Source organism: Palaemon carinicauda, unplaced genomic scaffold, assembly GCF_036898095.1.
Source record: "Palaemon carinicauda isolate YSFRI2023 unplaced genomic scaffold, ASM3689809v2 scaffold88, whole genome shotgun sequence".
Classification (NCBI taxonomy): Eukaryota; Metazoa; Arthropoda; class Malacostraca; order Decapoda; family Palaemonidae; genus Palaemon; species Palaemon carinicauda.
The window spans coordinates 136,326-163,778 of NW_027172181.1; the positions used below are offsets into that span (position 1 = coordinate 136,326).

General features: G+C 44.7%; 2 protein-coding genes across 2 annotated transcripts in view; both read left to right on the forward strand.

Annotated features, from left to right (window-relative positions):
* LOC137637607 (zinc finger protein 721-like) overlaps positions 1 to 27,453 on the forward strand; it is a 313,366-nt gene that overhangs the window by 112,467 nt on the left and 173,446 nt on the right.
* Positions 19,417 to 20,436, forward strand: LOC137637605 (zinc finger protein 501-like). Its single transcript, XM_068369753.1, has one exon. The coding sequence runs from the start codon at positions 19,417 to 19,419 to the stop codon at positions 20,434 to 20,436; it is 1,020 nt and encodes a 339-aa protein (XP_068225854.1).

Below are 27,453 nucleotides of genomic sequence, written 5' to 3' on the forward strand. Positions count from 1 at the left end.
ATAGGAATGTAAAGAATAAACTACATAAGAGAAAAATGAAATTATTTAAAGATAGATAACAATGTTTGATAAATAAGCATTATTAAAACCAGGAAATGAAACATCGTCAACAGAAAAAACATTTGTACTAAGTTTGAACTTGGAAATATCCGCTGATTTAGTTTCAGGGGCAGTAGTTGATTGGCTTGGTCACAGCCTAAATAAAGCTTAGAGAATAATATACAGCATTAAGCTTTTTGAAAGAATGCTGGTGGCATTGTCTCTTTTTTTTTTTTTAAAGTAATACTGGATGATTCTACCTGCTTCTTGTACTGTAGTGAAGTTATGAATGTTAGCAGGAAGGAAGAATCAAAATTCAGTCTACTTGTATTGGAATATGAAGCCATGCAATTATTTACTAAATACTATGGTATGGAGATAGCTTCATTTTGGGGGTTTGAATATAAGTATAGTAATAAGGTAGAAAAGTATCATTATTTTTTAAAATTTATGTGATTTTCTTGATGTAATATATTTTATGGTCTTAGTGATTAGTTTAGGTTGTATAAGTTTCATTGGATTGTCCTTGAGAGAATCTTCATTAGAATATCTAAATTTTTCAATATTTAACTTAGCCGGTGATTATATAAGCTGCAACTCTGTTGCTCGACAGAAAACTCTACGTTAAAAATCCGCCAGCGATCGCTATGCAGGTAGGGGGTGTACTTCAACAGCGCCATCTGTCGTGCAGGTACTCAGTACTCAATGTAAACAAAGAACTCAATTTTCTCTCTGTCGGGCTACCGGCAAGACCTACTAATTCGCTGTTGCTAACTGGATTTGTTTTCACAACTATTGGTGAAGTACACTATTCTAGTTTTGAGCTTTCGCTATGCAGGTGTTTTATCTTCATCTCAAAACTTGAACTCGTTTTGGATAGATTTATTTATGGTGACAAAGAGAGTATGGACTTTCTTTCACTTTTAAATGGCCGACCCTTCCCTTAGACGGAAGTGTGTTTAGGTTTTTAGTAATTTTGCTTAACACGTTATAGATCTATATATTTTATATCTCTCCGCCTTTATTAGGCCTCTTCGATTAACTTTCCATTTATTATAAACATATAAAAATAAATTTTTATGTTTTGTTTATATGCGACCTTTCCTGATAGTAGGCGGTCCTAACTTGGAACCGAAGTTAATCAACGTTGAGCCCGTTATATCGTATTTAGCCTTTAAAGAATTTAAAACTTTTTAAATTTAATGTTTTATGAAAGAATTTCTTTGATAGTCTTCGTACTGTTTTCAAAGATGAACTAACGTTTAGTTTTTTAGACTACGCAGTTGTTGACGTTCAGGACGTTCAACATGCGCTCTATCGTTACGATAGAGAGAGAGTGTATCACGGTTTCACTTTGCAGTAAGAGTAAATCGATTCTGACGTTTTGTTCTTTCTTTCTTAGCTTAAATGTTTTAAATTCTAATTTTCAATATTAAACTTACCCGATAATCATGTAGCTGTCAACTCCGTTGCCCGACAGAATTCTATGGAGGGATACGCCAGCTATCACAATACTAGAAGGGGGTGTATTTACCAGCGCCACCTGTGGCCAGGTACTCAAGTACTTCTTGTTGACACCTCCTCAATTATTCCTCTGTCGTGCTTCCGGCAAGACGTTCTGGGATACGCTTATGTTCTTGGAGTATTTTCACGACTTTGGTGAAGTATTTCTCTTTGATTTCGGCTATCGCTTTACTGGAAACTTCTATATTAGCTTAGTTAGCTTTTGGAATTAATTTGATTAATTATGGTGACTAGAGAGCATGAACTCTCGTTCACCTTTCAATGGCCGACCCTTCCCTTAGTCGGAAGTGTTGGTGTCTAAGAGAGTATAGACTCTCTTTCTTAATTTTGCTTAACAAAAGTTATAGATTTATTTTATATCTCTCCGCCTCTTATAGGCCTCTTCGATTAACTTCCTTTTATTATAAACTTATTAAAATTAATTTTTATATTTGTTTATATTCGACCTTCCTAATAGTAGGCGGTCTTTTCTTGGTACCGAAGTTAATTAACATTGAGCCCGTCATTTCGGTTTTACCTGTTAACATATTATGCTATTTCCGCCACAGAGTTTGAAAGAATTTCTTTGATAGTCTCGTACTGTTTTCAAAGTTGAACTAACGTTTTGTTTTGTCTCTGCAGTTGTTGACGTTCAGAACGTTCAACTTGCACTCTATCGTTACGATAGAGAAAGAATGTTCACGGTTTCACGTTGCAGTAAGAGTAACCGTGTCTAGCGTTTTGTTCATTCTTTCTTAACTTAATGGTTTTGATCCTAATAAAGGAACTTTTCATTTTGGGAAATATTTCAGTTTTTTCCTTTAACAATAATATGTTTTAACGTTATATATGATTGGGCTCTTCTCTCAGGTTCTAAGTCAAGAGAGAGAGAGAGAGAGATAGAGACGGAGGGAGAAAGAGGAGAATAAACGTTTCATTCAGCCTGCCAGGCGTACGAGTAACGTCGTTATCGTTTTTGCTCTTCTCCCTAGTCTCTTTAGGGGAAGAAACTAAACGTTTCTAGAGTGATCTAGTGTTTAGTCTCTTTCCAGCCACTGAATTATCTTTCATTAGATTTTTCTGTTACATTGTAATTCTGTTTTCGCAATTACTAACTTTTGAGAAAGGATAGAATTGCGTTTTTCAGGTACAAACCACTTAAAGTTTCGAGTTCAGTGAAATAAGTGCAAACAGAAATCAAAGTGATAAGTGATTAGCGCAAAGTATGTCAGTGTTGTGCGTGAGGGTACTTCTGTGCGCGCCAGTCGTCCTCCCAGTCCGGGACCTCTTGCAAGCTCCCGAGACCAGGGGAGAAGCAATGTCGAAGGGCATAAGGGTTCAGCAGGCCTTGATCGGCGCACAGAAGTATCCTCGGTGGTTGTGGGCGTGTCTTACCGAGACCGTCACTCCCACCCGCAGACGATTGAGCCCTTATTTTGCTCGTCTGCAGAAGAGATTTAGGGGAGAAAATAAAGGCAGAGTAACGCTGGTCTCAGGTCTCAAGACCTCTTAAACGTAAAGTCCAGACCTATGCCAGACGTACGAAGTTAAAGTTCAACAACCCGGATGACAGTCATTGGGTTAGCTCTGACTCTCCTCAGTCATCAGTTGAATGCACTCCGCCTAAGAGGAGTAAGGTTCTGCCGCAACAGATCTCTGCTGTTAAGGCTTTACCTCAGCAGACCTTAGTGTCTGCCGACCCCAAGTTGACTCTACTGCAGTCCATGCAGTCACAACTTTCGGTCTTGATGCGTGAGTGTCGGGCTGAGAGTGTTGCGCCTCCGCCTCCGCCTACACTCCCTCCGCCTACGCTCGCTCCGCCTGATCGCAGTACCACCTGCCAGGCGTACGATGTTGTGGACTCTACTACAGTCCATGCAAGCACAGCTTTCGGACTTGATGCGTGAGTGTCGGGCTGAGAGTGTTGCGCCTCCGCCTCCGCCTACACTCCCTCCGCCCACGCTCGCTCCGCCTGATCGCAGTACCACCTGCCAGGCATACGATGTTGAGCCACGTGCTGAGTTTGCTGTTCCCAGTGGTGTTCAGCCTCCGCCTTCCTTAAGGCAACCTTTACAATGGGATCAGGAGGATTATACCTCTCTTCCTCCGCCTCCACTTGCTGCTCCACCAGTGATGCAACACTCGGTTGAGGTACAACAACCTCTCCCGTCCATGAGTCAGTCTCCTCAGCTCTCACTGCAGCGAGCTCAACCCTCCACAAGGCAAGCACCACAACACCTTAGCCTTGCGCCTCAGGAGCCTCAGCTTGCGAGACATTTACCTTGTTCTGCGCAGCCTCTTCCTCATCGCGCTCCGCTCACACCACAGGAACTGGAACTTGCTACTCCGCTTCCGCCAACCGCTCAGCAAGCGCAACCCTTGGGTTCAACCACTCATGCTAGGAGTCAGCCCCCTCCACCCATGCGCCTTCCTTCTGCTTGTCTTTTATTCAGCCTTTGCAGACTGAGCCTCAGGTGTTCCCTCAACAGAGTCTTGAAGAGGAAACCACAACTATTGTTGTTCCAGCTCGTTCTGACTCTGCTGTTCAGCATACCTTACCTCCATTTTCAAACCATTTGATAATGGAGGTTATTTGTATTACTTATAAAAATATATTTGTATTCCTTGCAATGTATTTTTAACAAGATCGCAAATATGGCAAAAATATGAATCATGAGTTATGAATGTAAGGTAAATATTATGTTGATATTAAAACCCCATGCAAGCATGCATAAAGCACTCTAGCACTGGTCATGGAATTTCTGAGAAATGTTAAACGCCATGCACACGCTCTGCTTTCCTTACAGCAGGCTCTGCTTACAGCAGGCTCTGCTTACTACATGCTCTGCATACAGCATGCTCTGCATACAGCATGCTCTGCATACAACATGCTCTGCATACAGCATGCTCTGCATTCAGCATGCTCTGCATACAACATGCTCTGCATTCAGCATGCTCTGCATTCAGCATGCTCTGCATACAACATGCTCTACATACAGCATGCTCTGCATACAGCATACTCTGCATACCTTACCGCATGCTTCTCAGTCACACATCTTTGGTTGTTGCCAACTCACTAGACTGTCAAGCAGTTTCATAACGTTGCCTTCTAGTCTGCTGCTTTTGCACCAGTGAACCCTCACTGAGAGAACTTAGCTTTTCTAGGATATGGTCCCTGTAGATGAGAAAGTTCTTTTCTCCCTCCTTCTGATATTCCCTTGAGGACTCTGTCATTTGGAGGGAGCCTTTAGCTGCATAACCTCTTATGGACTTTTATTTAAGCATAACATGCTTCCAGGGAAGGTATGGTTCCACTTCAGTCGCTAATCCCGTCTGTTACCACACCTGCTCCCATAGACCTTGAGCTGTGTTGCATGACATGCAGTCCAGGCTTAGTCCTTGTTAGAGGATTTTTTGTTTACGGAGTCAATGTGTCACGGGGAAGACGTTCAACAACCAACAGAAGTAACTTGTTGTGACGCAGTGCGGCAACCTCAGCAACCCGATAAGGAGTTGTCTGTACGACCCAGACAGTCTAGACAGATTCGGGTTGTCACTGTACTTCCTCGCTTGCCCATGATTGACAGTTCACAGACTGTGCAGCAGTATCATGATCTTGTGTCCGGCTCCGTCAGACGACTGGCTTTTAAGAGCTCCCACAAGTCGTCGCTGTCTGGAGATTTTCAAATGGACTATGGATCTGACCAAGGAACTGGGCCTCCTGGTCAATTTTGAGGAGTCTCAGCTCGTTCCATCCCAGACCATTGTCTCCTTGGGTATGGATCTTCAGAGTCGAGCTTTTCGGACTTTTCCGTCGGCCCCAAGGATCTTCCAAGCCCTAGAATGCATCCAGAGCATGCTGAGAAGGAACCGATGCTCAGTCAGGTAGTGGATGAGTCTAACAGGGACACTTTCATCGCTGGCCCTGTTCATCGTGTTAGGGAGACTCCACCTCCCCCCCCTTCAGTATCATCTAGCTGCTCACTGGATAAAGGACATGACGCTAGAGACGGTCTCAGTTCCTGTTTCCGAAGAGAGGAGGTCTTCTCTCGCGTGGTGTAAGAACAGCTTTCTTCTCAAGGAAGTCTACCTTTGGCTGTTCAGAAACACGACCGCCGTCTCCTCTCGGACGCATCAGACACGGGCTGGGGTGCGACTTTGGACGGACAAGAATGCTCGGGAACATGGAATCAGGAGCAAAGGACACTTCACATCATTTGCAAGAAGTTGTTGGCGGTTATTCTGGCCTTGATAAACTTCAAGTCCCTCCAGCTTAACAAAGTGGTGGAGGTGGACTCTGACAACACCACAGCCCTGGCTTACATCTTCAAGCAGGGAGGGACTCTTTCGTGGAAGTTGTTCTAGATCGCAAGGGACCTACTCATCTGGTCTTAAGATCGAAAGCTAACTGGTAACGAGGTTCATTCAGGGCGGTATGAATGTCATGGCAGATCACCTCAGACGGAAGGGTCAGGTCATCCCCACAGAGTGGACCCTTCTCAAGAATGTTTGCAACAGACTTTGGGCCCTGTGGGGTCAGCCAACCATAGATCTGTTCACTACCTCGATAACCTAGAGACTCCTGTTGTATTGTTCTCCGATTCCAGACCCAGCAGCAGGTCACGTGGATGCTTTTTTGCTGGATTGGTTCCATCTCGACCTGTATGCATTCCCGCCGTTCAAGATTGTCAACAGGGTACTTCAGAAGTTCTCCTCTCACAAAGGGACACGGCTGACGTTGGTTGGCTCCGCTCTGGTCCGCGAGAGAATGGTTCTTAGAGGTACTGCAATGGCTGGTCGACATTCCCAGGACTCTTCCTCTAGGAGTGAACCTTCTAAGTCTACCTCACGTAAAGAAGGTACACCCAATCCTCCACGCTCTTCGTCTGACTGCCTTCAGACTTTCGAAAGACTCTCAAGAGCTAGGGGCTTTTCGAAGGAGGCAGCCAGAGCGATTGCCAAAGCAAGGAGAACATCCACTCTCAGAATCTATCAGTCTCAAGGGGAAGTCTTCCGTAGCTGGTACAAGACCAATGCAGTTTCCTCAACCAGTACCACTGTAACCCAGATTGCTGACTTCCTGTTATATCTAAGGAAAGTAAGATCCCTTTCAGCTCCTACGATCAAGGGTTACAGAAGTATGTTGGCAGCGGTTTTCCGCCACAGAGGCTTGGATCTTTCCACCAACAAAGATCTACAGGACCTCCCTAGGTCTTTTGAGACCTCAAAGGAACGTCGGTTGTCCACTCCAGGCTGGAATCTAGACGTGGTCCTAAGGTTCCTTATGTCATCAAGATTTGAACCTCTCCAATCAGCCTCTTTTTAGGACCTCACATTAAAAACTCTTTTCCTCGTGTGCTTGACAACAGCTAAAAGAGTAAGTGAGATCCACGCCTTCAGCAGGATCATTGTTTTCACATCTGAAACGGCTACATGTTCCTTGCAGCTCGGTTTTTGCTAAACGAGCTTCCTTCACGTCCTTGGCCTAAGTCGTTCGAGATCCCAAGCCTGTCCAACTTGGTGGGGAATGATCTGAAGAGAGTACTTTGCCCAGTTAGAGCTCTTAGGTACTATCTAAAAAGGTCTTAACCTTTACAAGGACAATCAGAAGCCTTATAGTGTGCTATCAAGAAACCTTCTTTTCCAAGTTCTAAGAACTCAGTTTCTTACTATTCAGGCTTCTGATTAGAGAAACACATTCTCATCTGAAGGAAGAAGACCTTGCTTTGCTGAAGGTAAGGACACATGAAGTGGGAGCTGTGGCTACTTCAGTGGCCTTCTAACAGAACCATTCTCTGCAGAGTGTTATGGATGCAACCTATTGGAGAAGCAATTCAGTGTTCGCATCATTCTATCTCAAAGATGTCCAGTCTCTTTACGAGTACTGCTACACCCTGGGACCATTCGTAGCAACGAATGCAGTAGTAGGCGAGGGCTCAGCCACTACATTCCCATAATCCCATAACCTTTTAACCTTTCTCTTGAATACTTTTTATGGGTTGTACGGTCGGCTAAGAAGCCTTCCACATCCTTGTTGATTTGGCGGGTGGTCAATTCTTTCTTGAGAAGCGCCGAGGTTAAAGGTTGTGATGAGGTCCTTTAGTATGGGTTGCAGCCCTGTATACTTTAGCACCTTTGAGTTGATTCAGCCTCCCAAGAGGAACGCTGCGCTCAGTAAGGAAGACGATCTTATTAAAGGCAGAGTAACGGTTCAAGTCGACTTCCTTACCAGGTACTTATTATTTCATTGTTATTGTGGATAACTGATTATATGAAATACGGGATACTTAGCTATCCTTTAGTCTTGTACACTGGTTTTTCACCCACCCCCCTGGGTGTGAATCAGCTACATGATTATCGGGTAAGTTTAATATTGAAAAATGTTATTTTTATTAGTAAAATAAATTTTTGAATATGCTTACCCGATAATCATGATTTAATCGACCCTCCCTTCCTCCCCATAGAGAACCAGTGGACCGAGGAATAATTGAGGAGGTGTCAACAAGAAGTACTTGAGTACCTGGCCACAGGTGGCGCTGGTAAATACACCCCCTTCTAGTATTGTGATAGCTGGCGTATCCCTCCATAGAATTCTGTCGGGCAACGGAGTTGACAGCTACATGATTATCGGGTAAGTATATTCAAAAATTTATTTTACTAATAAAAATAACATTTTAAAGGAACTTTTTATTTGAAAAACCTTTCAGTTTTTTCCTTTAGTCAAATAACATGTTTTTTTGACGATATATAATTGGGCTCTTCTCTTAGGTGCGAAATCAAGAGAGAAAGAGAGAGAGAGATAGAGACGGAGGGAGAGAGAGAAGAGAAAACGTTCCGTTCAAGCGGGTAACGTTACTCTCGTCCCTAGTCTCTGTACGGGGAGGAAGGATAAAACGTTTTTAGGTTTTTATTCTCGTCCCCAGGCTATGTGCGGTGAGAGATTGAAAACGTAGTTTTATGAACTAGTGTTTAGTCTCTTTCCCAGCCACTGATTTTTCTTTTTATCTTAAAATATGTTTTCTGTTTTTTGCTGGTATTTTGAGCTTGCATTATACGACTAATTTCGCAATTACTACCTTTTAATGAAGGGTAGAATTGCTTGTTTCAGGTAGAAATACTGTAAGTGCAAAACAGAAAATCGAAGTGATAAAGTGATATGCGCAAAGTGTTACAGTGTTGCGTCCGAGGCGCAAAGTGTTACAGTGTTGCGTCCGAGGGTTCGTCTGTTCGTGCCTGTCGTTCACCTAGTCCGGGACCTCTTGCAAGCTCCCAAGCCCAGGGGAGAAGTAATGTCAAAAGACTTTTGGGTTCGAGAGGCCTTGACCAACGAACAGACGTTTTCCCTCTATGGTATCGGGTGTTTCTTACCAAGATCTCCCCTACCATAAGACGAGAGAGACGTTGTTTCTCCTCGCCATCCGTAGGCTTTTCGCATAAGAAACCTGTCACAAGGTTTCGAAGCCCTTAAGCGAAAGTCAGTCCTTTCAGGACAGGTCCAGCGTCCTGGTTACAGCCATTAGGACAGCTCTGACCCTATGCAGTCATCGGATAACTGCTCGCCGCCTAACAAAAGCGTAACACAGACTCCGAAAGTCTCTTTTTGTAGGCAAAGTATTGCGGTCACAGACGTTACCCTCGTCTCTTACCACAACCATTTCCGTTGATCCTTAATGGGTTGTATGGCAAGACATGCAGTATATGCTTGCCTCTCTTATGGAAGACTATTCTACCGATTAGTCCGTTGAGTCTAGCCGTTTATCTCATTGATATCCTGGCTTTCAGCCAACCTAACGTTCCTTTGTGCTTACTGTTGACTTTGGCGTAGCTTAGTCACGTCAGTCAGGTTGTTTAGAACCACACTCGATGCGGTCTCGTGTGGTTTTTCAGCCGCATTTGGACGTTAGGCCACTGGCTGATGCTCCTGTTGACGTTCTAGACGTTCACTAACAATCGGAGTTGACTTGTTTTGACGCTGTGCGTCAACCTCCGCATTCTAGAGTTGTTTTGACTGCTCAGTCTAGGCAGTCAAAGCAGTCTCGAGTGGACGCTGTACGTCCTCACGCACCTGTTGTGGTTGACAGTTCAGTTGTTGACAGTTCACAGACTGTCAAGCAGTTACATGACGTTGCGTTCTGGTCCGCTACTAATGCACCAGTGAGAGACTCAGCTTTTATCGGACAAGGTTCCTGTAGATGAGGAAGTTGCTGTTCTCCCTCCTACTGATATTCCCTTGAGGACTCTGTCAGATGGAGAGGAGCCTTAAGCTGCTTAGCCTCCTATGGACTTTAATTAAATCATGATGATTTTTTTAAGGATCTTCGTCCGGATCTTGTAACTGCTGGTCCTCGTTCGCCTAAACGTCAGAACTTACACTAGGCCTAGCTACTTCGAAGCCGTTGATTTTAAGCTAGTGCTCTCTCGCTCTCCTAGAGAGCGTTACGTTGGCTAGGCGACTGGTTTTTCACCAGGAGGAGTTTGGGGGATACAGCCTTTGCTTTCCCTTCTTTTAAACTGGTTTATAGAGCGAGAGTCTGATATGACACGAGAGAAGTTCTCGGCTTGGGAGTTCATGCCTCTGCCCAGATAGACTTCTCAATTCTGGTAGACTCTCCCTGGCGCCTAGCCAGGAGACGCTCCAAGTTGTTTACAGGTCAACTTCTCAGCTGTTGTCGAGCCTTTGAAGTTTTGCTGTACTATTATGTCACGCATAACAAGGCTTTCAGGGATGGTAAACGGTTCCGCCTCAGTCGCTAACCCCGTCTGTTGCCACACCTGCTCCCGTAGACCCTAAATGGGCTTTGCTGCAAGACATGCAGTCCAAGCTTGCGTCCTTGATAGAGGACTTAAATGCGGAGAAGAACCTTCTGGCCAACAACCTTCCAACCGGTCGGTTGTGCGCCCTGTTGACGCTGAGGTAACCTACTCGCGTCTGCCAGTTGATGTGGTTCCTCCACCGATGCGACCCAGTGTGGGTTGCCAGCCGCACGTTGACGTTAAGCGACGCTCGGAGGTGGTTGTTGACGTTCAGGACGTTCAACAACCAGCAGAGGTGACTTGTTGTGACGCAGTGCGTCAACCTCAGCAACCCGGTAGGGTGTTAACTGCACAACCCAGACGGTCTAGACAGTTTCGGGTTGACGCTGTGCTTCCTCGCGCACCCATGGTTGTTGACAGTTCACAGACTGTGCAGCAGTTCCATGATATTGCGTCCGGCTCCATCACGCATCCACCAGTGCGACCGGATTCAGTGAGTCAGACGTTGCCGTTTCCTCATCAGTTTCGGATGAGGAACCCTCTGATGAGGACGTTGCTGAACAAGACGATCAGCCCCCAGCCCTGCTATCCATCCAGAAGATGCTGAAGAAGGAACGCTGCTCAGTCAGGCTGTGGATGAGTCTGGTAGGGACGCTGTCATCCGTGGATCAATTTGTGTCACTAGGAAGACTACTCCTCCGTCCTCTTTTATACCATCTAGCTTTTCACTGGAAAAAGGACAAGACGCTAGAAGCGGTCTCGATCCCGGTTTCCAAAAAGATAAGTCTTGTCTGGCTTGGTGAAAGGACTATATCAACCTAAGAGAGGGTCTTCCCCTGACTGTTCAGACTCCCAACCACGTTCTCTTCTCGGACGCATCGGACGTAGGCTGGGGTGCGACATTAGACGGTCGGGAATGCTCGGGAATATGGAACTCGAGTCAAAGGACAATGCATTTCAACTGCAAGGAGCTACTGGCAGTACGTCTGGCTTGGAAAAGCTTCAGGTCTCTCCTTCAAGGCAAAGTGGTGGAGGTGAACTCGGACAACACCACGGCTTTGGCGTACATCTCCAAGCAAGGAGGGACCTACTCTCTGACGTTGTACGAGATCGCAAGGGACCTCCTCACCTGGTCAAAAGGTCTAGACATATCACTAGTAACGAGGTTCATCCAAGGCAACTTGAATGTCATGGCAGATTGTCTCAGTCGGAAGGGACAAATAATTCCAACAGAATGGACCCTCCACAAGGATGTATGCAAGAGACTTTGGGCCACCTGGGGCCAGCCAACCATAGATCTCTTCGCAACCTCGATGACCAAGAGGCTCCCAATATTTTGCTCACCAATCCCGGACCCAGCAGCAGTTCATATAGATGCCTTTCTCCTAGATTGGTCACATCTAGATCTATATGCATTCCCTCCGTTCAAGATTGTCAACAAGGTACTGCAGAAGTTCGCCTCTCACGAAGGGACAAGGTTGACGCTAGTTGCTTCCCTCTGGCCCGCGAGAGAATGGTTCACCGAGGTACTTCGATGGCTAGTAGACGTTCCCAGAACACTTCCCCTAAGGGTGGACCTTCTACGTCAGCCACACGTAAAGAAGGTACACCAAGGCCTCCACGCTCTTCGTCTGACTGCCTTCAGACTATCGAAAGACTCTCGAGAGCTAGAGGCTTTTCGAAGGAGGCAGCCAGAGCGTTTGCTAGAGGAAGGAGAACATCCACCCTTAGAGTCTACCAATCGAAGTGGGAAATCTTCCGAAACTGGTGCAAGTCAGTATCCGTATCCTCGACCAGTACCTCTGTAACTCAAATAGCTGACTTCCTCTTATATCTGAGGAAAAAACGATCTCTTTCAGCTCCCACTATCAAGGGTTACAGAAGCATGTTGGCATCAGTCTTCCGTCACAGAGGCTTAGATCTTTCCAACAATAAAGATCTACAGGACCTCCTTAAGTCTTTTGAGACCACGAAGGAGCGTCGTTTGGTTACACCTGGTTGGAATTTAGACGTGGTACTAAGATTCCTTATGTCAGACAGGTTCGAACCGCTACAATCAGCCTCCCTGAAAGATCTCACCTTAAAGACTCTTTTCCTGGTATGCTTAGCCACAGCTAAAAGAGTCAGTGAGATTCATGCCTTCAGCAAGAACATCGGATTCTCATCCGAAACGGCTACATGTTCTACAACTTGGTTTTCTAGCCAAAAACGAGCTGCCTTCTCGGCCTTGGCCAATATCGTTCGATATTCCAAACTTATCGTATGATTGGAAATGAACTAGAAAGAGTCTTATGCCCTGTAAGAGCTCTTAAGTTCTATTTAAAACGAACTAAACCTTTACGAGGCCAGTCTGAAGCTTTATGGTGTTCAGTTAAGAAACCATCTTTGCCTATGTCAAAGAATGCTTTATCCTATTTTATCAGACTGTTAATACGAGAAGCTCATTCCCATCTGAATGAGGAAGACCAAGCTTTGCTGAAGGTAAGGACACACGAAGTTAGAGCTGTCGCAACTTCCGTGGCCTTTAAACAAAATAGATCTCTGCAAAGTATAATCGACGCAACCTATTGGAAAAGCAAGTCAGTGTTCGCGTCTTTTTATCTTAAGAATGTCCAGTCTCTTTACGAGAACTGCTACACTTTGGGACCATTCGTAGCAACGAGTGCAGTAGTGGGTAAGGGCTCAACCACTACAATTCCCTAATTCCATAACCTTTTTAATCTTTCTCTTGAAATGTTTTATTATTATTTTTGGGTTGTCCGGAAGGCTAAGAAGCCTTTCGCATCCTACTTGATTTGGCGGGTGGTCAAAGTCATTTCTTGAGAAGCGCCTAGATTAGAGGTTTTGATGAGGTCCTGTTGTATGGGTTGCAACCCTTGATACTTCAGCTCCTAGGGGTCGCTCAGCATCCTAAGAGGATCGCGAGGCTCCGTAAGGAAGACGTACTTAAAAAGGCAGAGTAATTGTTCAAGTCGACTTCCTTACCAGGTACTTATTTATTTTAAGTTTGTTATTTTGATAACTGCTAAAATGAAATAAAAAATCCTTAGCTCATAATAATGTAAACATTTATTGCTGGTCTCTACCCACCCCCCTGGGTGTGAATCAGCTTATATAATCACCGGCTTAGTTAAATATTGAAAAATGTTATTTTTATAATAAAATAAATTTTTGAATATACTTACCCGGTGATTATATATTAAAGGACCCTCCCTTCCTCCCCAATAGAAAAGCAGTGGACCGAGGAGAAAATTGAGTTCTTTGTTTACATTGAGTACTGAGTACCTGCACGACAGATGGCGCTGTTGAAGTACACCCCCTACCTGCATAGCGATCGCTAGCGGATTTTTAACGTAGAGTTTTCTGTCGAGCAACAGAGTTGCAGCTTATATAATCACCGGGTAAGTATATTCAAAAATTTATTTTATTATAAAAATAACATATTTGGTTTTCTTTCATTTCCACAATTGCTCTTCTCAAACATTTCAATCTGCATTGGTCTCTCTGGAGAGAGAGTTCCTCGTCAAATGATTTTACAGCATTCTTAGTACAGTACTGTATTCAGGTTTCACAAGAATGAAGTTAAGATTTAAAGATATTTTGCTGAGTAATATTCCAAGTCCCAGGGCTGGGTCTTCGGGGTAAAATCCATAACCTAATTTGTTCAGGAATAAATTCTACAGGTTTCAGTATTAATGTGAGTTTACAAAATTGAATATCTGATGTTATTAATTAAGTTTACAGTATATTGATTGTATTTGTGGTACAGAGCAGTAATCATGTCCAGAGGCTGTCCTGGTTTGTTTTTCGAAATTCAATTTGTTTGGATTCATAGCTCACCCTAATATTAACTGTACTAAGTGCAATCATTTGGGTTTAATTTCGGGTCAAGTTTGTTTTTGGTGTTTGCATACGAATAACAAAAGACTGAAGGATAAAAAGCAATATTTTTTATGTAACTTTTAAGATATATTTCTTTGTTCCGTCACTTTATACAAACCTTCGCTATTTATAGGGATATTACTTTCGGCGAGGCTGGAAAATGAGCCATAAGACTTTTAGCGAGGGTTAACTACTCTTTACGCTAGTTAGTTGGGATAGGGGAGGGTTGCTTGCTACCGCTCCCTCTCACACATCGGTGATGTAGCTCACTTTGGTTTTGGCTCGTTATCATTCTTTATCCTCACCAAGTTATATTTTGAACTCCCATTAATGGTGTTTGCTTGTTCTTTCTCTTTATTAGTATGTGTTTGTGTTGACTTTTGCTACCATGTGTACCTGTCCTGGACTTGAAGGCTGGCCCTGCGGTACCTTCATGTCGGTCGTGGACACCAACCACCACACCCTTTGTCCCACCTGCAAAGGTCAACGGTGTGATTGTGGTAATATGTATAATGAGTGTTGGGAGTGGTCTGCCTACCAGTGGGAAAGGTTTGGGCGACGGCGGAAGAAGAAGTCAAAGCGGGATAATATTCCTTTCAAGATTTATTTGAAGGGAAAAAAACACAAGACCTCTTCTTCTGCCTCCTGACCTTCCTCCGAAGCTCCTGCTCATTCGGCCTCTTCCGAGAGACTGTGTAGCAGTAGCATAGACCCTTCAATTTGTGGCCAACCCCTGTCCTTGAGAGATGGTGTTGTTTTCCCTAGCGAAGCGACCCCACATCTCCCCCCACGTGAGGACTTGTCTATGTGTTTGTGTTACCGGTGTGTTCATCCTTGGGGCTCCCGGGTCTGCCCTCCAAGGACTCCTTTCTGCAACTTATCCTTCGCGTTGCGAGTGTGCAGCCGTCGTTGACTTCGTAGGAGGATCCTCTAATTCCTGTTGACGTTTTGGTGTCAGAGGCGTCTTCTGTGGCCGCTGCCGACGCATCTGCCCCTCCAGACTCTTCAGCTGTTGCTGACGACTACGGTTCCCCTGTTCTGTCCATCCTTCGAGGGGGAAACTTAAGTCCATCGTCTGTCTCCTGTGAGTGGTTCTTCCCCTCGGAGGAGTTCACTCATAGAGACTCCTCTTCGGAGGACTGCTGATCTAGGTGAGCTTACTAATCCCACGTCTTAGAGCTCCCCCTCCGCTTCACCTGAGAGGTTGTACTTGACCATCGGTGAAAAGGCGCCTCTTCAGCTCTTCAGTCTTGTCTTTGCCTTCCCCCGCAGAGGAGCCTCCACTTTAGTCGTCCTGTGGCCCTTAACCTTCGCCGCTAGTCCTTGGCCATCGACTCTTCTGTGGATCGTTTACATTCCTTATTAGTGGATGTTCACCCTTCCAAAGGGCACATCCTAGGTCCAGTTCGACCTATCTGCCAACCTGCCGTCATCCTTCCTGACCCCTGTACATCATCCGGATGTTCTTCCGAAGCGTTCAGCTGCGCGCCAAGACTCTCCAGCTCGCCAGCACCCTGCAGTGCACCTATGCTTTCCAACAGCATGTCTTGGCGGTAAAAGGCTATCGCTCAGCCTCAAGCCTCGCATTAACACTGAATGGAATGAACATTTCTTCATCGCTAGAACTTTCCTCACTCATACAAAGTTAGGAACTTACCTGTCCTCAGTCTAAAGTGAGACCTCCCCCATGGAACGTGGTTCGAGTTCTCAGATCTCTAAAGAGACCTCTCTATAAACCATTATCTCCACCTAACCTGGAAGACGGTGTTCCTGCTAGCTTTATCTTCGGCCAAGCGAGTTAGTGAACTTCATGGTCTCTCATACGACATCGCCCATTCAAGGAGATGGGGGAGAGGTAACGTTCAGCTTTGTCCCCGAGTTTGTTGCTTAGACTCAGAACCCGGGAGTAGCTGATCCTCGATTTGACTCCCTCCGGTTTTCGAGTCTTCGTTCTTTAACAGATGACCCTGATCTCTTACTCTGCCCAGTGAGGAGTTGAGGTTGTACCTTAAGAGAACAGCCGCAGCCTGTCCCCATGTGTCTGCACTCTTTGCCAGCTCAGGAAGGACCAGGAGGAGGGTCACCAAAAACACCATCTCAGCATTGATTTGCAAGGTCATAGACCATGTGCTGAGTCCAGACCCTCCTCCTTCACGTCACCCCAGAGCTCATGGTGTCAGAGGCGTAGCTATGTCCCTGGCATTCAAGAGGAATTTCTCAGAAACAGGTTCTTCAGGCTGAGGTGATGAAATGTCAGAACACTTTCACAGCCCACTGCCTGCAAGATATAACCCACAGGAGGCTCGATACGTTTTCTATCGGCCCAGTGGTGGCTGCACAACAGCTGGTATAATACCTCAAGCTCCTTATTGGACAAGTAGCAGAAAGTTGAGGGCACTGTTTATTCGGTTTTAATTCTCCGTGATTGAAAAGGTTTGACTGGCTCTTATTATTTTCTTCATCGTCCCCTCTCTTGCGGAAAGCAGCATCCTTGGTTCTCTGCATACGCTGAACTAAAACCACTGCAGGTAAACCATGCTCCATTGTGTACCTAGTATTAAGCTAATACTGTTGCGTCCTCATACACTGGCGAGGTTGTATAAGGAAAGTCTTGGTTATAGTTTTCACTACAAAAGACTCGAAATAACTTTTATCTGGACGGTCACACTTCTAAATGTATCGACATACAGCTTGCATAGGCCGCGTTGTGATCAGGGCAACACCTGGCCTGGGTGTTGGGAGTGGTCTGCCTCCCAGTGGAAGAGCTTTAGATGTAGGTGCAAAAAGTCTTAAGAGAGATTCTTTGCCTTCGGGGTCCTCATCGAAGTCTAAGAAACCTCTGATTTCGACGTTCAAGCAGAAGGATAAACCATTTAACACCAGTTCAACTTTGGGGTTCGAGGGACAGAACTGTGGTGATATTTTACATTTGTGGCCATCGCTGGGTATGGCTGGTCCCCTGTCAAACAAGACGTTGTTGGAGCTTCTCCATTGAACTTCTGAGAGAAAGTGACACTGGCTTCCTCTGAGGTGGATCTGTTGCCGATGACTGTTGTCATTGGCTACCCTGGAGTTTCTGCCACCTTGCCCACAAAGGGGTGTTCCCCTTTGTTTTTACCTGCTGTGGAACTATAAAATGAGACATAATTCTTTTGTGTTTTACAGTTAAGCAACCTTTTTCTTGCCAGTTGTCACTAGCTGGACCATAGAGAATGATTGCATTGCATTGATTGCCATAGTGTTTATTGATTCTGTGTATTTCACAGACTATAAGTGGACCCTTCAGGGAAAATAGGCTGGATACCATTTATCATGTATCATTTCTATCTCATGATTATTCTTATCACTGTCAGTTGTTTTCCCATCATACTATAATTGCCTCATATATATTGACAGATTTTCCATGGGTAGTGTTTCACATATACGTCCCCAGAAACAGGTGACCATAAAGTGGCATAGAAAGAGTTCAGCAGCAGTCAAAGTTAAGGGTTGTCAATGTCCAAACCCTGCTGACTCCTTTTGTAGATAATGAACCATAATATAGCGTGGTTCTCCTTTAAGCTCGAAGCTTTCTTAAGTCGCAAGGTTGGAACTTACTTAATTCACAAGCTTGAAGCTTTTTCATGTCACAAACTTGGAACTTTGTATGAATACTTTGACCTTGACCAAAAAGGCTCATTTTTGGTGTTAATTGCTAAGAAATTTGCATCATAAACCTTTTATAATTTATTTCTTATTTTTTGGGTGGGGGGGGTGTCTTAAAAAAAAAAGGTACTTGTGTTTTTGTATTGATATAGGGGTGCCCAATTAGTGGGCGGCTTTTTTTTTTTTCTTATTTTTAGATAATTTTTCTGTCCAGTTTGTATTCAATTCTTATCCCATCTCATAGGAATGAACTTTTGTTGCCAAGTCGTCTTCCCTTCGTTCAGGTATCCCCAGTACATGAGGACAGATGCCCACTTACAAGCTTAAGAAGTCTTCAGGTGTACACCTCCCCCCTCTCTCTGATTTGGGCTGCTCTTAACTAGGCGAGGGAAACCAGTCGTCTTTCCTTGGCCCTCATCGCTCCTTCTTACCACGGAAGGACTGGTTCCCAGACTTCTTTGTGGTCCTAGTGAAGCCTCCTGTCAGATTGCTAGAGAGACCAGATCTACTCAAACAGCCTCACTTTCATTGTCTTCATTAGGGGCACCACATGCTTCATCTTCATGCTTGGAGCCTGTCAGGAGGTTCTCAAGGTAAGAAGGCTTTTCATCTAGTTAGCTTGAGCCATGTGATGCTCTACATGTCGAGTTTATCAAGTTAAATAGGCAGTTTTTTTTTAACGCTGGTGCCAGATGAAAGGTCATTCTTCTTCCAGACCCTCTGAGCCTAAAATAGCAGAATTCCTGGTCCATCTTCACAGGGATAGAGGGTATCTGATAGTGTTGAGGAGGCACTGGACAACACAAAGGCAACCAGAAAGAAACAACTTACCAAGTGGGTAATGTTATTTTGCCATATTACTAGAACCAAAGCAAAGGCAGAGGGAGAAATATGGAAGAGTTTGTGGTAAATGTTCTTGTCTGTCCAAGATTACTATAAAGCCTTTTGCTGTTCATGATTCTGGAGGAAGGCTCAGAGGTGCATAGCAGTATTAGCAAGACAGTTTTGATGGTGACTGGAGAGGAAGTACAGTAAAGGAAATAAGACAATGGATGAACCATCTTTGTCTTTTTGAAGAGCAAGGGGAAAACTATTTAAAGAATAAAACCAATAATGTCACAGGAGATACTGTGGATTATAGAATCTACAGAGGATATGAGATTTTTAGATGCCTGAAATGTGTAACAAGAACAGATAGAACACAGATCAATGTCTGTGGTTTGTATGGTTAGGAAAAATGCAAATTACAGTACTTTATGAATTTATTTTATTTTTAGAAAACTCCATTAATTTTGAGTTTTCCTCTTCCCCAACTGATTGTAGTTTCCTTTTCTTCCAGACTTTTCATCCCAAAAGAGTGAATCATCCACCTCTTGCTGCTAAAGCTTTTAAGCTACTGAAGGTATATGCCAGAGACGTAAGACTGGAAAAGGAAGGTTCATGTTAGAAGATTTTGTTGTTAAGTATGATGTCTGAGAATAGGAAGTTTAGTCTTAATTTTCTCTTTGAAGTCTATTGAAAATAATATTAAAGGGTTTGTCATCTTGTGATAGGGAGAGGATGATGAATTCTGAACCACCTTTTGAATTTTCAATGAAAAGTGAAATTGAAGATCTATTTTCACCTGTAGTCGATCCAGAAAATAATGATACATCTGGCAGTGTTGGTCTCTTTAATGATGGCGCTCTTTTCTTGGATCCAAAAATGGAAATCAAAGTAGAGCCAGAAATATTCGATTCTATCGAAAGCTACTCGAAAAATTCCGACGAGTACGATGCATCAGTGAGTGAAAACGGTTCGGTAAGTTGTAAAGGGGACGTCGACGAGAAGGAAAATGTAGAGACTTGCTTAAGGACAGTTTTGAAAGAGGATGAAGGTAAAGAAAAAGGAAGACTTTCTTGTGTAATCAGTGGAAGAGAATTATTACAGAAAGATGTTTTGAATCAAGAGGTGAATCAAATAAATGAAAAGCAGATAAAAAAAAGGATATTTGGTAATGTTAACTCCAATGCTCTAGGTAGAAAGCGATGCACATGCAGTGACTGTGGGAAAACATTTTCTAATAAAAGATATCTTACAGTGCATTTAAGAAATCACATGGGAGAGAGGCCATACAAATGTGATGTCTGTAGCAAAACATTTATTACAAAAGCACGTCTCGCTACACATTTAAGAATTCACTCGCGAAAGAGGCCATACAAATGTAATGTCTGTAGCAAAACATTTACTACAAAAGCACCTCTCACTTTACATTTAAGAATTCACACGGGAGAGAAGCCATACAAATGCAATGTCTGTTGCAAAACATTTAATAGACAATTTCATCTCACTAGACATTTAAGAATTCACACAAGAGAGAAGCCATACAAATGTAATGTCTGTAGCAAAACATTTAATACAAAAGCACATCTCGCTAAACATTTAAGAATTCACACAGGAGAGAAGCTATACAAATGTAATGTCTGTAGCAAAACATTTATTTTAAAAGCATATCTCACCAGCCATTTAAGAATTCACACAGGAGAGAAGCCATACAAGTGCGATGTCTGTAGCAAAACATTTACTTGGAAACAATCTCTCACTGAACCTTTAAGAATTCACACGGGAGAGTAGCCATACAAGTGCGATGTCTGTAGCAAAACATTTACTTGGAAACAAAATCTCTCTGACCATTTAAGAATTCACACGGGAGAGAAGCCATACAAGTGCGATGTCTGTAGCAAAACATTTACTTGGAAACAAAATCTCACTGACCATTTAAGAATTCACACGGGAGAGAAGCCATACAAGTGCGATGTCTGTAGCAAATTCTTTACTTCGAAAAGATATCTCACTAAACATAAGAAATCACAGGAGAGATCTATTACAATGTCATAAATGTGGTAAAACAAATAATTTAAAACAGACTCGATAAACATTTAAGAACTCACAAGGAAGAAAAACCATTCATGCGCAAGGACTTTGGTAAAGCTTTTTGCTCTGAAGGTTTCCTCAAGAATCATCATAGAAGGAGGTGCTATAAAATCTGATATTGTGATCTGGAATAAAGAAGAAAAAACAACAAAGATTATAGATGTCAGGGTTCTTATTCCTTCGCACGATTGCCCATGCCGGTAGCTCTCAGAGTCCACGAGGTGACATGATGCGTCCAAACAGCTCATGCGAACCACAGCGTAACACCTCAGGTCAGGCACTAGCCAGTTAGTTTTTTGGAATTGCACCCACCTAACGGTGAGTCTCCACTGTAAAGATCGTAGTGGTTTGTATATAGTACCGTAACAAATGACAAATTTGGAAATAATTTTTATATTTTCCTATGTATACAATTCTGGAGCTCTTACCATATACTGGTCCCGCCATCACCTTCCCCCAGGAAGTTGCCGCAATTGCATAGTGACGTTCAGTTACAACGGCTGGTGTGAGCAGAGTGGTTGGTCCAACTCTTGCTCTCCCTTCGCTAAGTAGCTAAGAGTTTTACAGCTAGTTCCAGCTGTTGCCAAAATGCGTCTCCACTGTAAAGAGCTCCAGGTTTGTATAGTTAGGAAAAATACAAATTATTTCCAAATTTGTCATATTAGCATAATTATTACTAATAGAAGATAAGGTGCAAAAGCAAATTGCCACTAGCCCAAGGGACCAAATAGTTGACAGTCTGGTGCAGTGAAGAAATAGGAATGTAAAGAATAAACTACAAAAGAGAAATGGAAAATGAGATTATTTGAAAATAGATAACAATGTTGAATGAATGAGCATTATAAAAACCAGGAAATGAAACATCGTCAACAGAAAAGCATTTGTATCAAGTTTGAACTTTGAAATATCCGCTGATTCAGTTGCAGAATAATATACAGCATTAAGCCTTTTGAAAGAATGCTGGTGACATTGTCTCTTTTTTAAAGTAATACTGGATGATTCTACCTGCTTCTTGTACTGTAGTGAAGTTGTGAATGTTAGCAGGAAGGAAGAATTAAAAGCCAGTCTGCTCATATTGGAATATGAAGCCATGCAATTAATTACAAAGTACTATGGTACGGAGATAGCTTCGTTTTGGGGGTTTTAATATAAGTATAGTAATAAGGTAGAAAAGTATCATTATTTTTTAAGATTTATGTGTTTTTCTTGATGTGATCTCTTTTATGGTCTTAGTGACTAGTTTAGGTTTTATAATTTTCCATTGGATTGTCCTTGAGAGGAGAATCTTCATTAAAATATCTAAATATTTGGTTTCTCTTTCATTTCCACAATTGCTCTTCTCAAACATTTCAATCTGCATTGGTCTCTCTGGAGAGAGAGTTTCTAGTCAAATTATTTCACAGCATTCTTAGTACAGTACTGTATTCAGGTTTCACAAGAATGAAGTTAAGATTTAAAGATATTTTGCTGAGTAATATTCCAAGTCCCAGGGCTGGGTCTTGTGGGTAAAATCCATAACCCAATTTATTTAAGAATAAATTCTACAGATTTCAGTATTAATGTGAGTTTACAAAATTGAATATGTGATGTTGTTAATTAAGTTTACAGTACTGTATATTGATTGTATTTGTGGTATAGAGCTGTAATCATGTCCAGAGGCTGTCATGGTTTGTTTTTTGGAAATCCCATTTGTTTGGAATCATAGCTCACCATAATGTTAACTGTACTAAATGCAATCATTTGGGTCTAATTTCGGGTCAAGTTAATTGTCGGTGTTTGCATATGGAAAATAGAAAACTGAAGGATTAAAAGCAATATTTTTTTATGTAACTTTTAAGAAATATTTGTTCTGTCACTCTATACCTTCGCTGTTTCTAGGGATATTACTTTCGGCAAGGCTGGAAGATGAGCCTAAGACTTTTAGTGAGGGATAACTACCTAAACCCCCAGTTAGCGGGAGGGTTGTGGGTAGCCGGCTACCCTGTTCACTCACACACTGGGCTGAGCATCTACTTTGCTTTTGGCTCAGCGGAGAACGGACATTGCTGCTCTCCTGCTCCCTTACCTTTTTGACTTGCCATTGAGTGATAGCTTTGAATTATTCTTTGTATGTGCCGTAACGGGTATACGAACCTACCCTATTCAATAGGGGTATTACTTTCAGTGAAGTTGAAATGACGAGCCATTAAGATTTAGTGAGGTTTAACTTGCCATTCCGCTAGTTAGCGGGCGTGGTAGCTTGCTACCGCTCCCTCTCACACACCGGTGATTTAATTTACTTTGCTTCTGGCTTGGATGGTAAACGTTGTTGCTGTTTTTCATCCTCACCAAGTTATATTTTGGAATGCCATTAATGCTTTTTGTTTGTACTTTCTCTTTAATAGTGTGTGTTTGTGTTGTCTTGTGCAACCATGCATACTTGCCCTGGACGTGAAAGCCAACCCTGCCGGACCTTCATGTCGGCCATGGGCACTGACTGTCACACCCTTTCTCCCACCTGCAGAGGTCAACGGTGTGATTGTGGTAATAAGTGTAATGAGTGTCTGCCTCCCAGTGGGAAAGATTTTGGCAAGGGCGGAAGAAGAAGTCAAAGCGGGATATTTCTCTTTCGAAGGTTCCTTTGTGGGAAGGGAAAAAAACACAAAATCTCTTCTTCTGCCTCCCGACCTTCCTCCAAAGCTCCTACTTGTTCGGCTTCCTCTGAGAGACCGTCGAGCAGTAGTGTAGACTTTAATTTTTGCCAACCCTTGTGCTTGAGAGAAGGTGTTGCTTCCCCTAGCGAAGTGGCCCCACCTCTCCCCCCTGGTAAAGCCTTGTCTATGGGTTATGTGTTACAGGTGTGGTCGTCCCTGAGGCTCCCGAGTCCACCCTTCAAGGACTTCTTGCTGCAATTTATCTTTCGCAATGCGAGTTTGCAGCCGTTGTTGACTTTGGAGGTAGATCCACTAATTCTTGTCGAGATTGTAGTGTCAGAGGGGTCTTCTGTGGCCGCTGTCGATGCTCCTGACTCTCTAGACTCTCCTGCTGTTACTGACGACTGCGTTTCCCCTGTTCTGTCCATCCTTCGAAGGGGAAACTAAGTCCATCGTCTGTCTCCTGTGAGTGGTTCTTCCCCTCGGATTCTCTCATAGAGACTTCTCTTCGGAGGACTGCTGCTCAAGGTCAGCTGGCTGATCCCACGTCGCAGGGCTCTCCCTCTGGTTTGACTTCAGGTTGCCCTTCACCATCATTGAAAAGGCTCTTCAGCCCCGTCTTCACAGCCGTCGTCCACAGAGGAGCTGCCGCTTTAGTGGTCTTTTGGCCCTCGACCTTCGCCTGTTCCTGGTCCTTCTCCTGACGACGCTGCTGCTAGTCCTAGGACTTCGGCCCTAGACTCTCCTGCGTATCGCTGTTCCAGTTCGACATTCCAGCCGACCTCCTGACCTGCCGTCACTGTTCCCATCTCCTGTACATCCTCGGATGTTCTACTTAAGTGTAGCGGAGCGCCAACACTCCAGGTTGCCAGTTCCCTGCAGTGCACCAGTGCTCTCCAACAGCACGTCAGCGCCAGCCTGCACATTGACGTTCCCTTGACCGCTAGCCTTCTCCTTCTCAACATCAGCCCCTTCCAATGCTCCAGCGATCTCCCGATTGCCAACGCTCTCCAGCACAGCCCTGTCCTTCCAAAGAGTAGTGTTTGCCAGCTCGCCAGCACTCGCCAGTGTAGCTCCACTCTCCAGCTCAAGCTCGTTAGCGCTCCCTGAGACATCAGTGCTTCCATGCGCAGCCTCGGTATCAGGCTCACCAACGCTCTCCTGCACGAAAGCACTCTCCAAACCAACAGCGCTCTCTTGTACGTCACCCCACTCCCAAGCGCCAGTGGTCGACTGTGCAACAGCGCTCTCCTGTGCCAAAACTCTCTCCAGCTCAACAGCACCCTTTGGCTCGCTGGCACTCTCCAGCTTGCCAGTGCTCACCTGCGCGCCAGAGCTTTCCTACGAATTTACCGGAAACTGCGCGCCAGCATCCTCCTGTGTGGCGTTGTACTGCGCATTCTCTAGAAACCGCACCAGCATCATCCTGCTCAGCGTCTTACTGCGTGCTATTCTTCTCCTGTGTGCTCTCCGGCCTGTTAGCGCTCCCTGTCCCACTTGCACCATGGCCATGAGCAGGTTCTACAGGCTCGTAGGTTTTAAGTAACATCGAGTAGACGGCTCACCATTGCATCATTCCCCTCCCTGCAAACGCATAACAGCGCGACCGCCGAGGAAAGGAGGAGGGGTCTCCACAGAAGGGTTCAGGATCCCGAAGCTTCCTTCCTCGAAGGTGGATCCATCAACAGCAGAAACTCCTCTCAGGGAACTGTCGGTCCCTTTCCCTTCAGGGCCTTCAGGGGATCTGTCTGACAGTGCGTCAGTCAGTCAGCAGCCCTGATTCAGGGCTATGGTCAAAGCAGTGGTGCAAGCCTTCAAGCCTGGTCTGTCTGCCAGCTCTTCAGAGCATTTTACAGCTATAGCAGACCTACTGTAAGGAACCACAGCTTCTTCTCCCCTGAAGAGGAAGAAGGTCTCAGATGTGGTTACTTCCCCAAGGGTAAAGCTGACTCCTATTAGGCTATCAAGGTCTGCTCCTGCATCTTCCACCGGACACTGTCCTACCTCACCTCTGCCGAGGGGGTAATGCCAGGGAGGGGCTTCCTCTCTTCCACCTTCGGAGGAAGTTTCCCCTTGCACGGAGAGTTCACCACCGATGGAAGTCAGGAGGGACATGACAATGCAGCTTTCGATGCTTGAGCCCTTCCTCCTTCCACGAAAGGAACCGAAGGACTCCAAGACTCTTCCTAAGTCCTCTTCAAGAACCTCCAAGTCTACAGATGCAGCCTGTCACTCGAGGGATGTGTGCGACCCACCCGGAGAAGAGCTCTCGGGGGTGGAAAAAGGAGACTTCGCTGAGAGTCCAAGTCCAACGCTGGAAGGAGAGCAGAAAGAGTCGGACCATGCATTCTGTCAGGTTCTGACTCTCATCAGGATTCTCAATGGGTTTATCAACTGAGAGAGCAAAGACATGGTGTCTTTTGCACCTAGAAGCCCTCAGAGACCAGTGCATCCTTGCCTTGGACTCAGGGCGTGAAAGGTGCCAGGGCTACGATCACCCTACAGCTCTTTGAGCTCTCCTCCTTGCAACGTTCCGGCTCTACCACCAAGCTTCTCCCACCTCCTGTCTGCAGCAGAGGAGCTATTCTGAGATCTTAGACGTGACTCGTCCAACTCCTCTTCTCCTCATGCAGGCTACTTTGTGGCTTGATGTTTGGTTATGGACCTTGGAAATCCTGGTAAGAACTGAGGATTTCTCAAAGAAATGCACCAGGGTTCTCACCATTACTCCCACCTGTACCAGGCTTCTGGGAGTCTCCTGCTTGAGGTGGACCCTTTGCTTCCTCGCCTGTTACGGCAACTAACCCCTTTAGTCCGCCAGAGACTGCAGACAGTGGACTAGGGGAGCAGTTCTTGGGTAACCTGGCCTAAGCCAGTAGGCCAGAAATGGCTCCAGTAGCTACAGCCGAGGCAGTTCCCCTCTCTCCTCAGCAGCATTTAGTTCCACTCTCCAGGCCAGCAGACGACAGTGCTAAACATCAGTTTAGCTGGTGGTAGTGGCTCTCAACAGTTCCTGTACAGGTAGTGGCACTCTACAAGAAGGGGCAGAGGCACACTCAGAGGTACTCTTCGGGGACAGTAGACGGTAGTGTCCCCCTCCAGGGCAGCAGACGGCAGTGTCCCCCTCCAGGGCAGCAGACGGCAGTGTCCCCCTCCAAGGCAGCAGATGGCAGTTTCCCCCTCCATGGCAGCAGACGGCAGTATCCCCCTCCAGGGCAGCAGACGGCAGTGTCCCCCTCCAGGGCAGCAGAAGGCAGTGTCCCCCTCCAGGCCAGCAGACTGCAGTGTCCCCCTCCAGGCCAGCAGACGGCAACAAGCTTGGACCTTTCTCATGTCACAAGCTGGGTACTTTGTTTGAATACTTTGACCTTGACCAAAAAGGCTCTTTCTTGGTGTTAATAAACCTAATGGGACTGTATTTTGAAATAGGACTTTTATATTTTATTTCTTTTTTGGGGGGGTGTGTGGGTGTCCTAGGAAAAAAACCAGGTACTTGTGTTTTGTATTGATATAGGGGTGCCCAATTAGTGGGAGTGTTTTTTCTTTTCAAATAATTTTTCAGTCTTTTATTGTTTTTCGATTCTTATTCCATGTCATAGCAATGAACTTTTGTTACTAAGTTTTCTTCCTTTCATTCAAGTATCCCCAGTACATGAGGAGAGATGCCCACTTACAAGATGAGGAAGTCTTCAGGTGGACACCTCCTCCCTCTCTCTGATCTGGGCATATTATCAAGGCAAGGGAAACCAGTCGTCATTCCTTGGCCCTCTTCGCTCCCTTCTGGCCTCGGAAGGACTGGTTCCCAGACCTTTTTGAGGTCCTAGTGAAGCCTCCTGTCAGATTGCTAGAGAAACCAGATCTACTAAGCTTCACTTTCATTGTCTTTATCAGGGGCTTCACAGGCTTCATCTTCATGCTCGGAGCCTGTCAGGAGGTTCTCAACGTAAGAAGGCTTATCGTTTAGTTAGCCTCAGACATTTGACACTCTACACGTCGAGTTTATCAAGTCAAATGGGCAGTTTGTTTGACGCTGGTACTGGATGAAAGGTCATTCTTCATCCAGACCCTTTTGGCCTAAAATTGC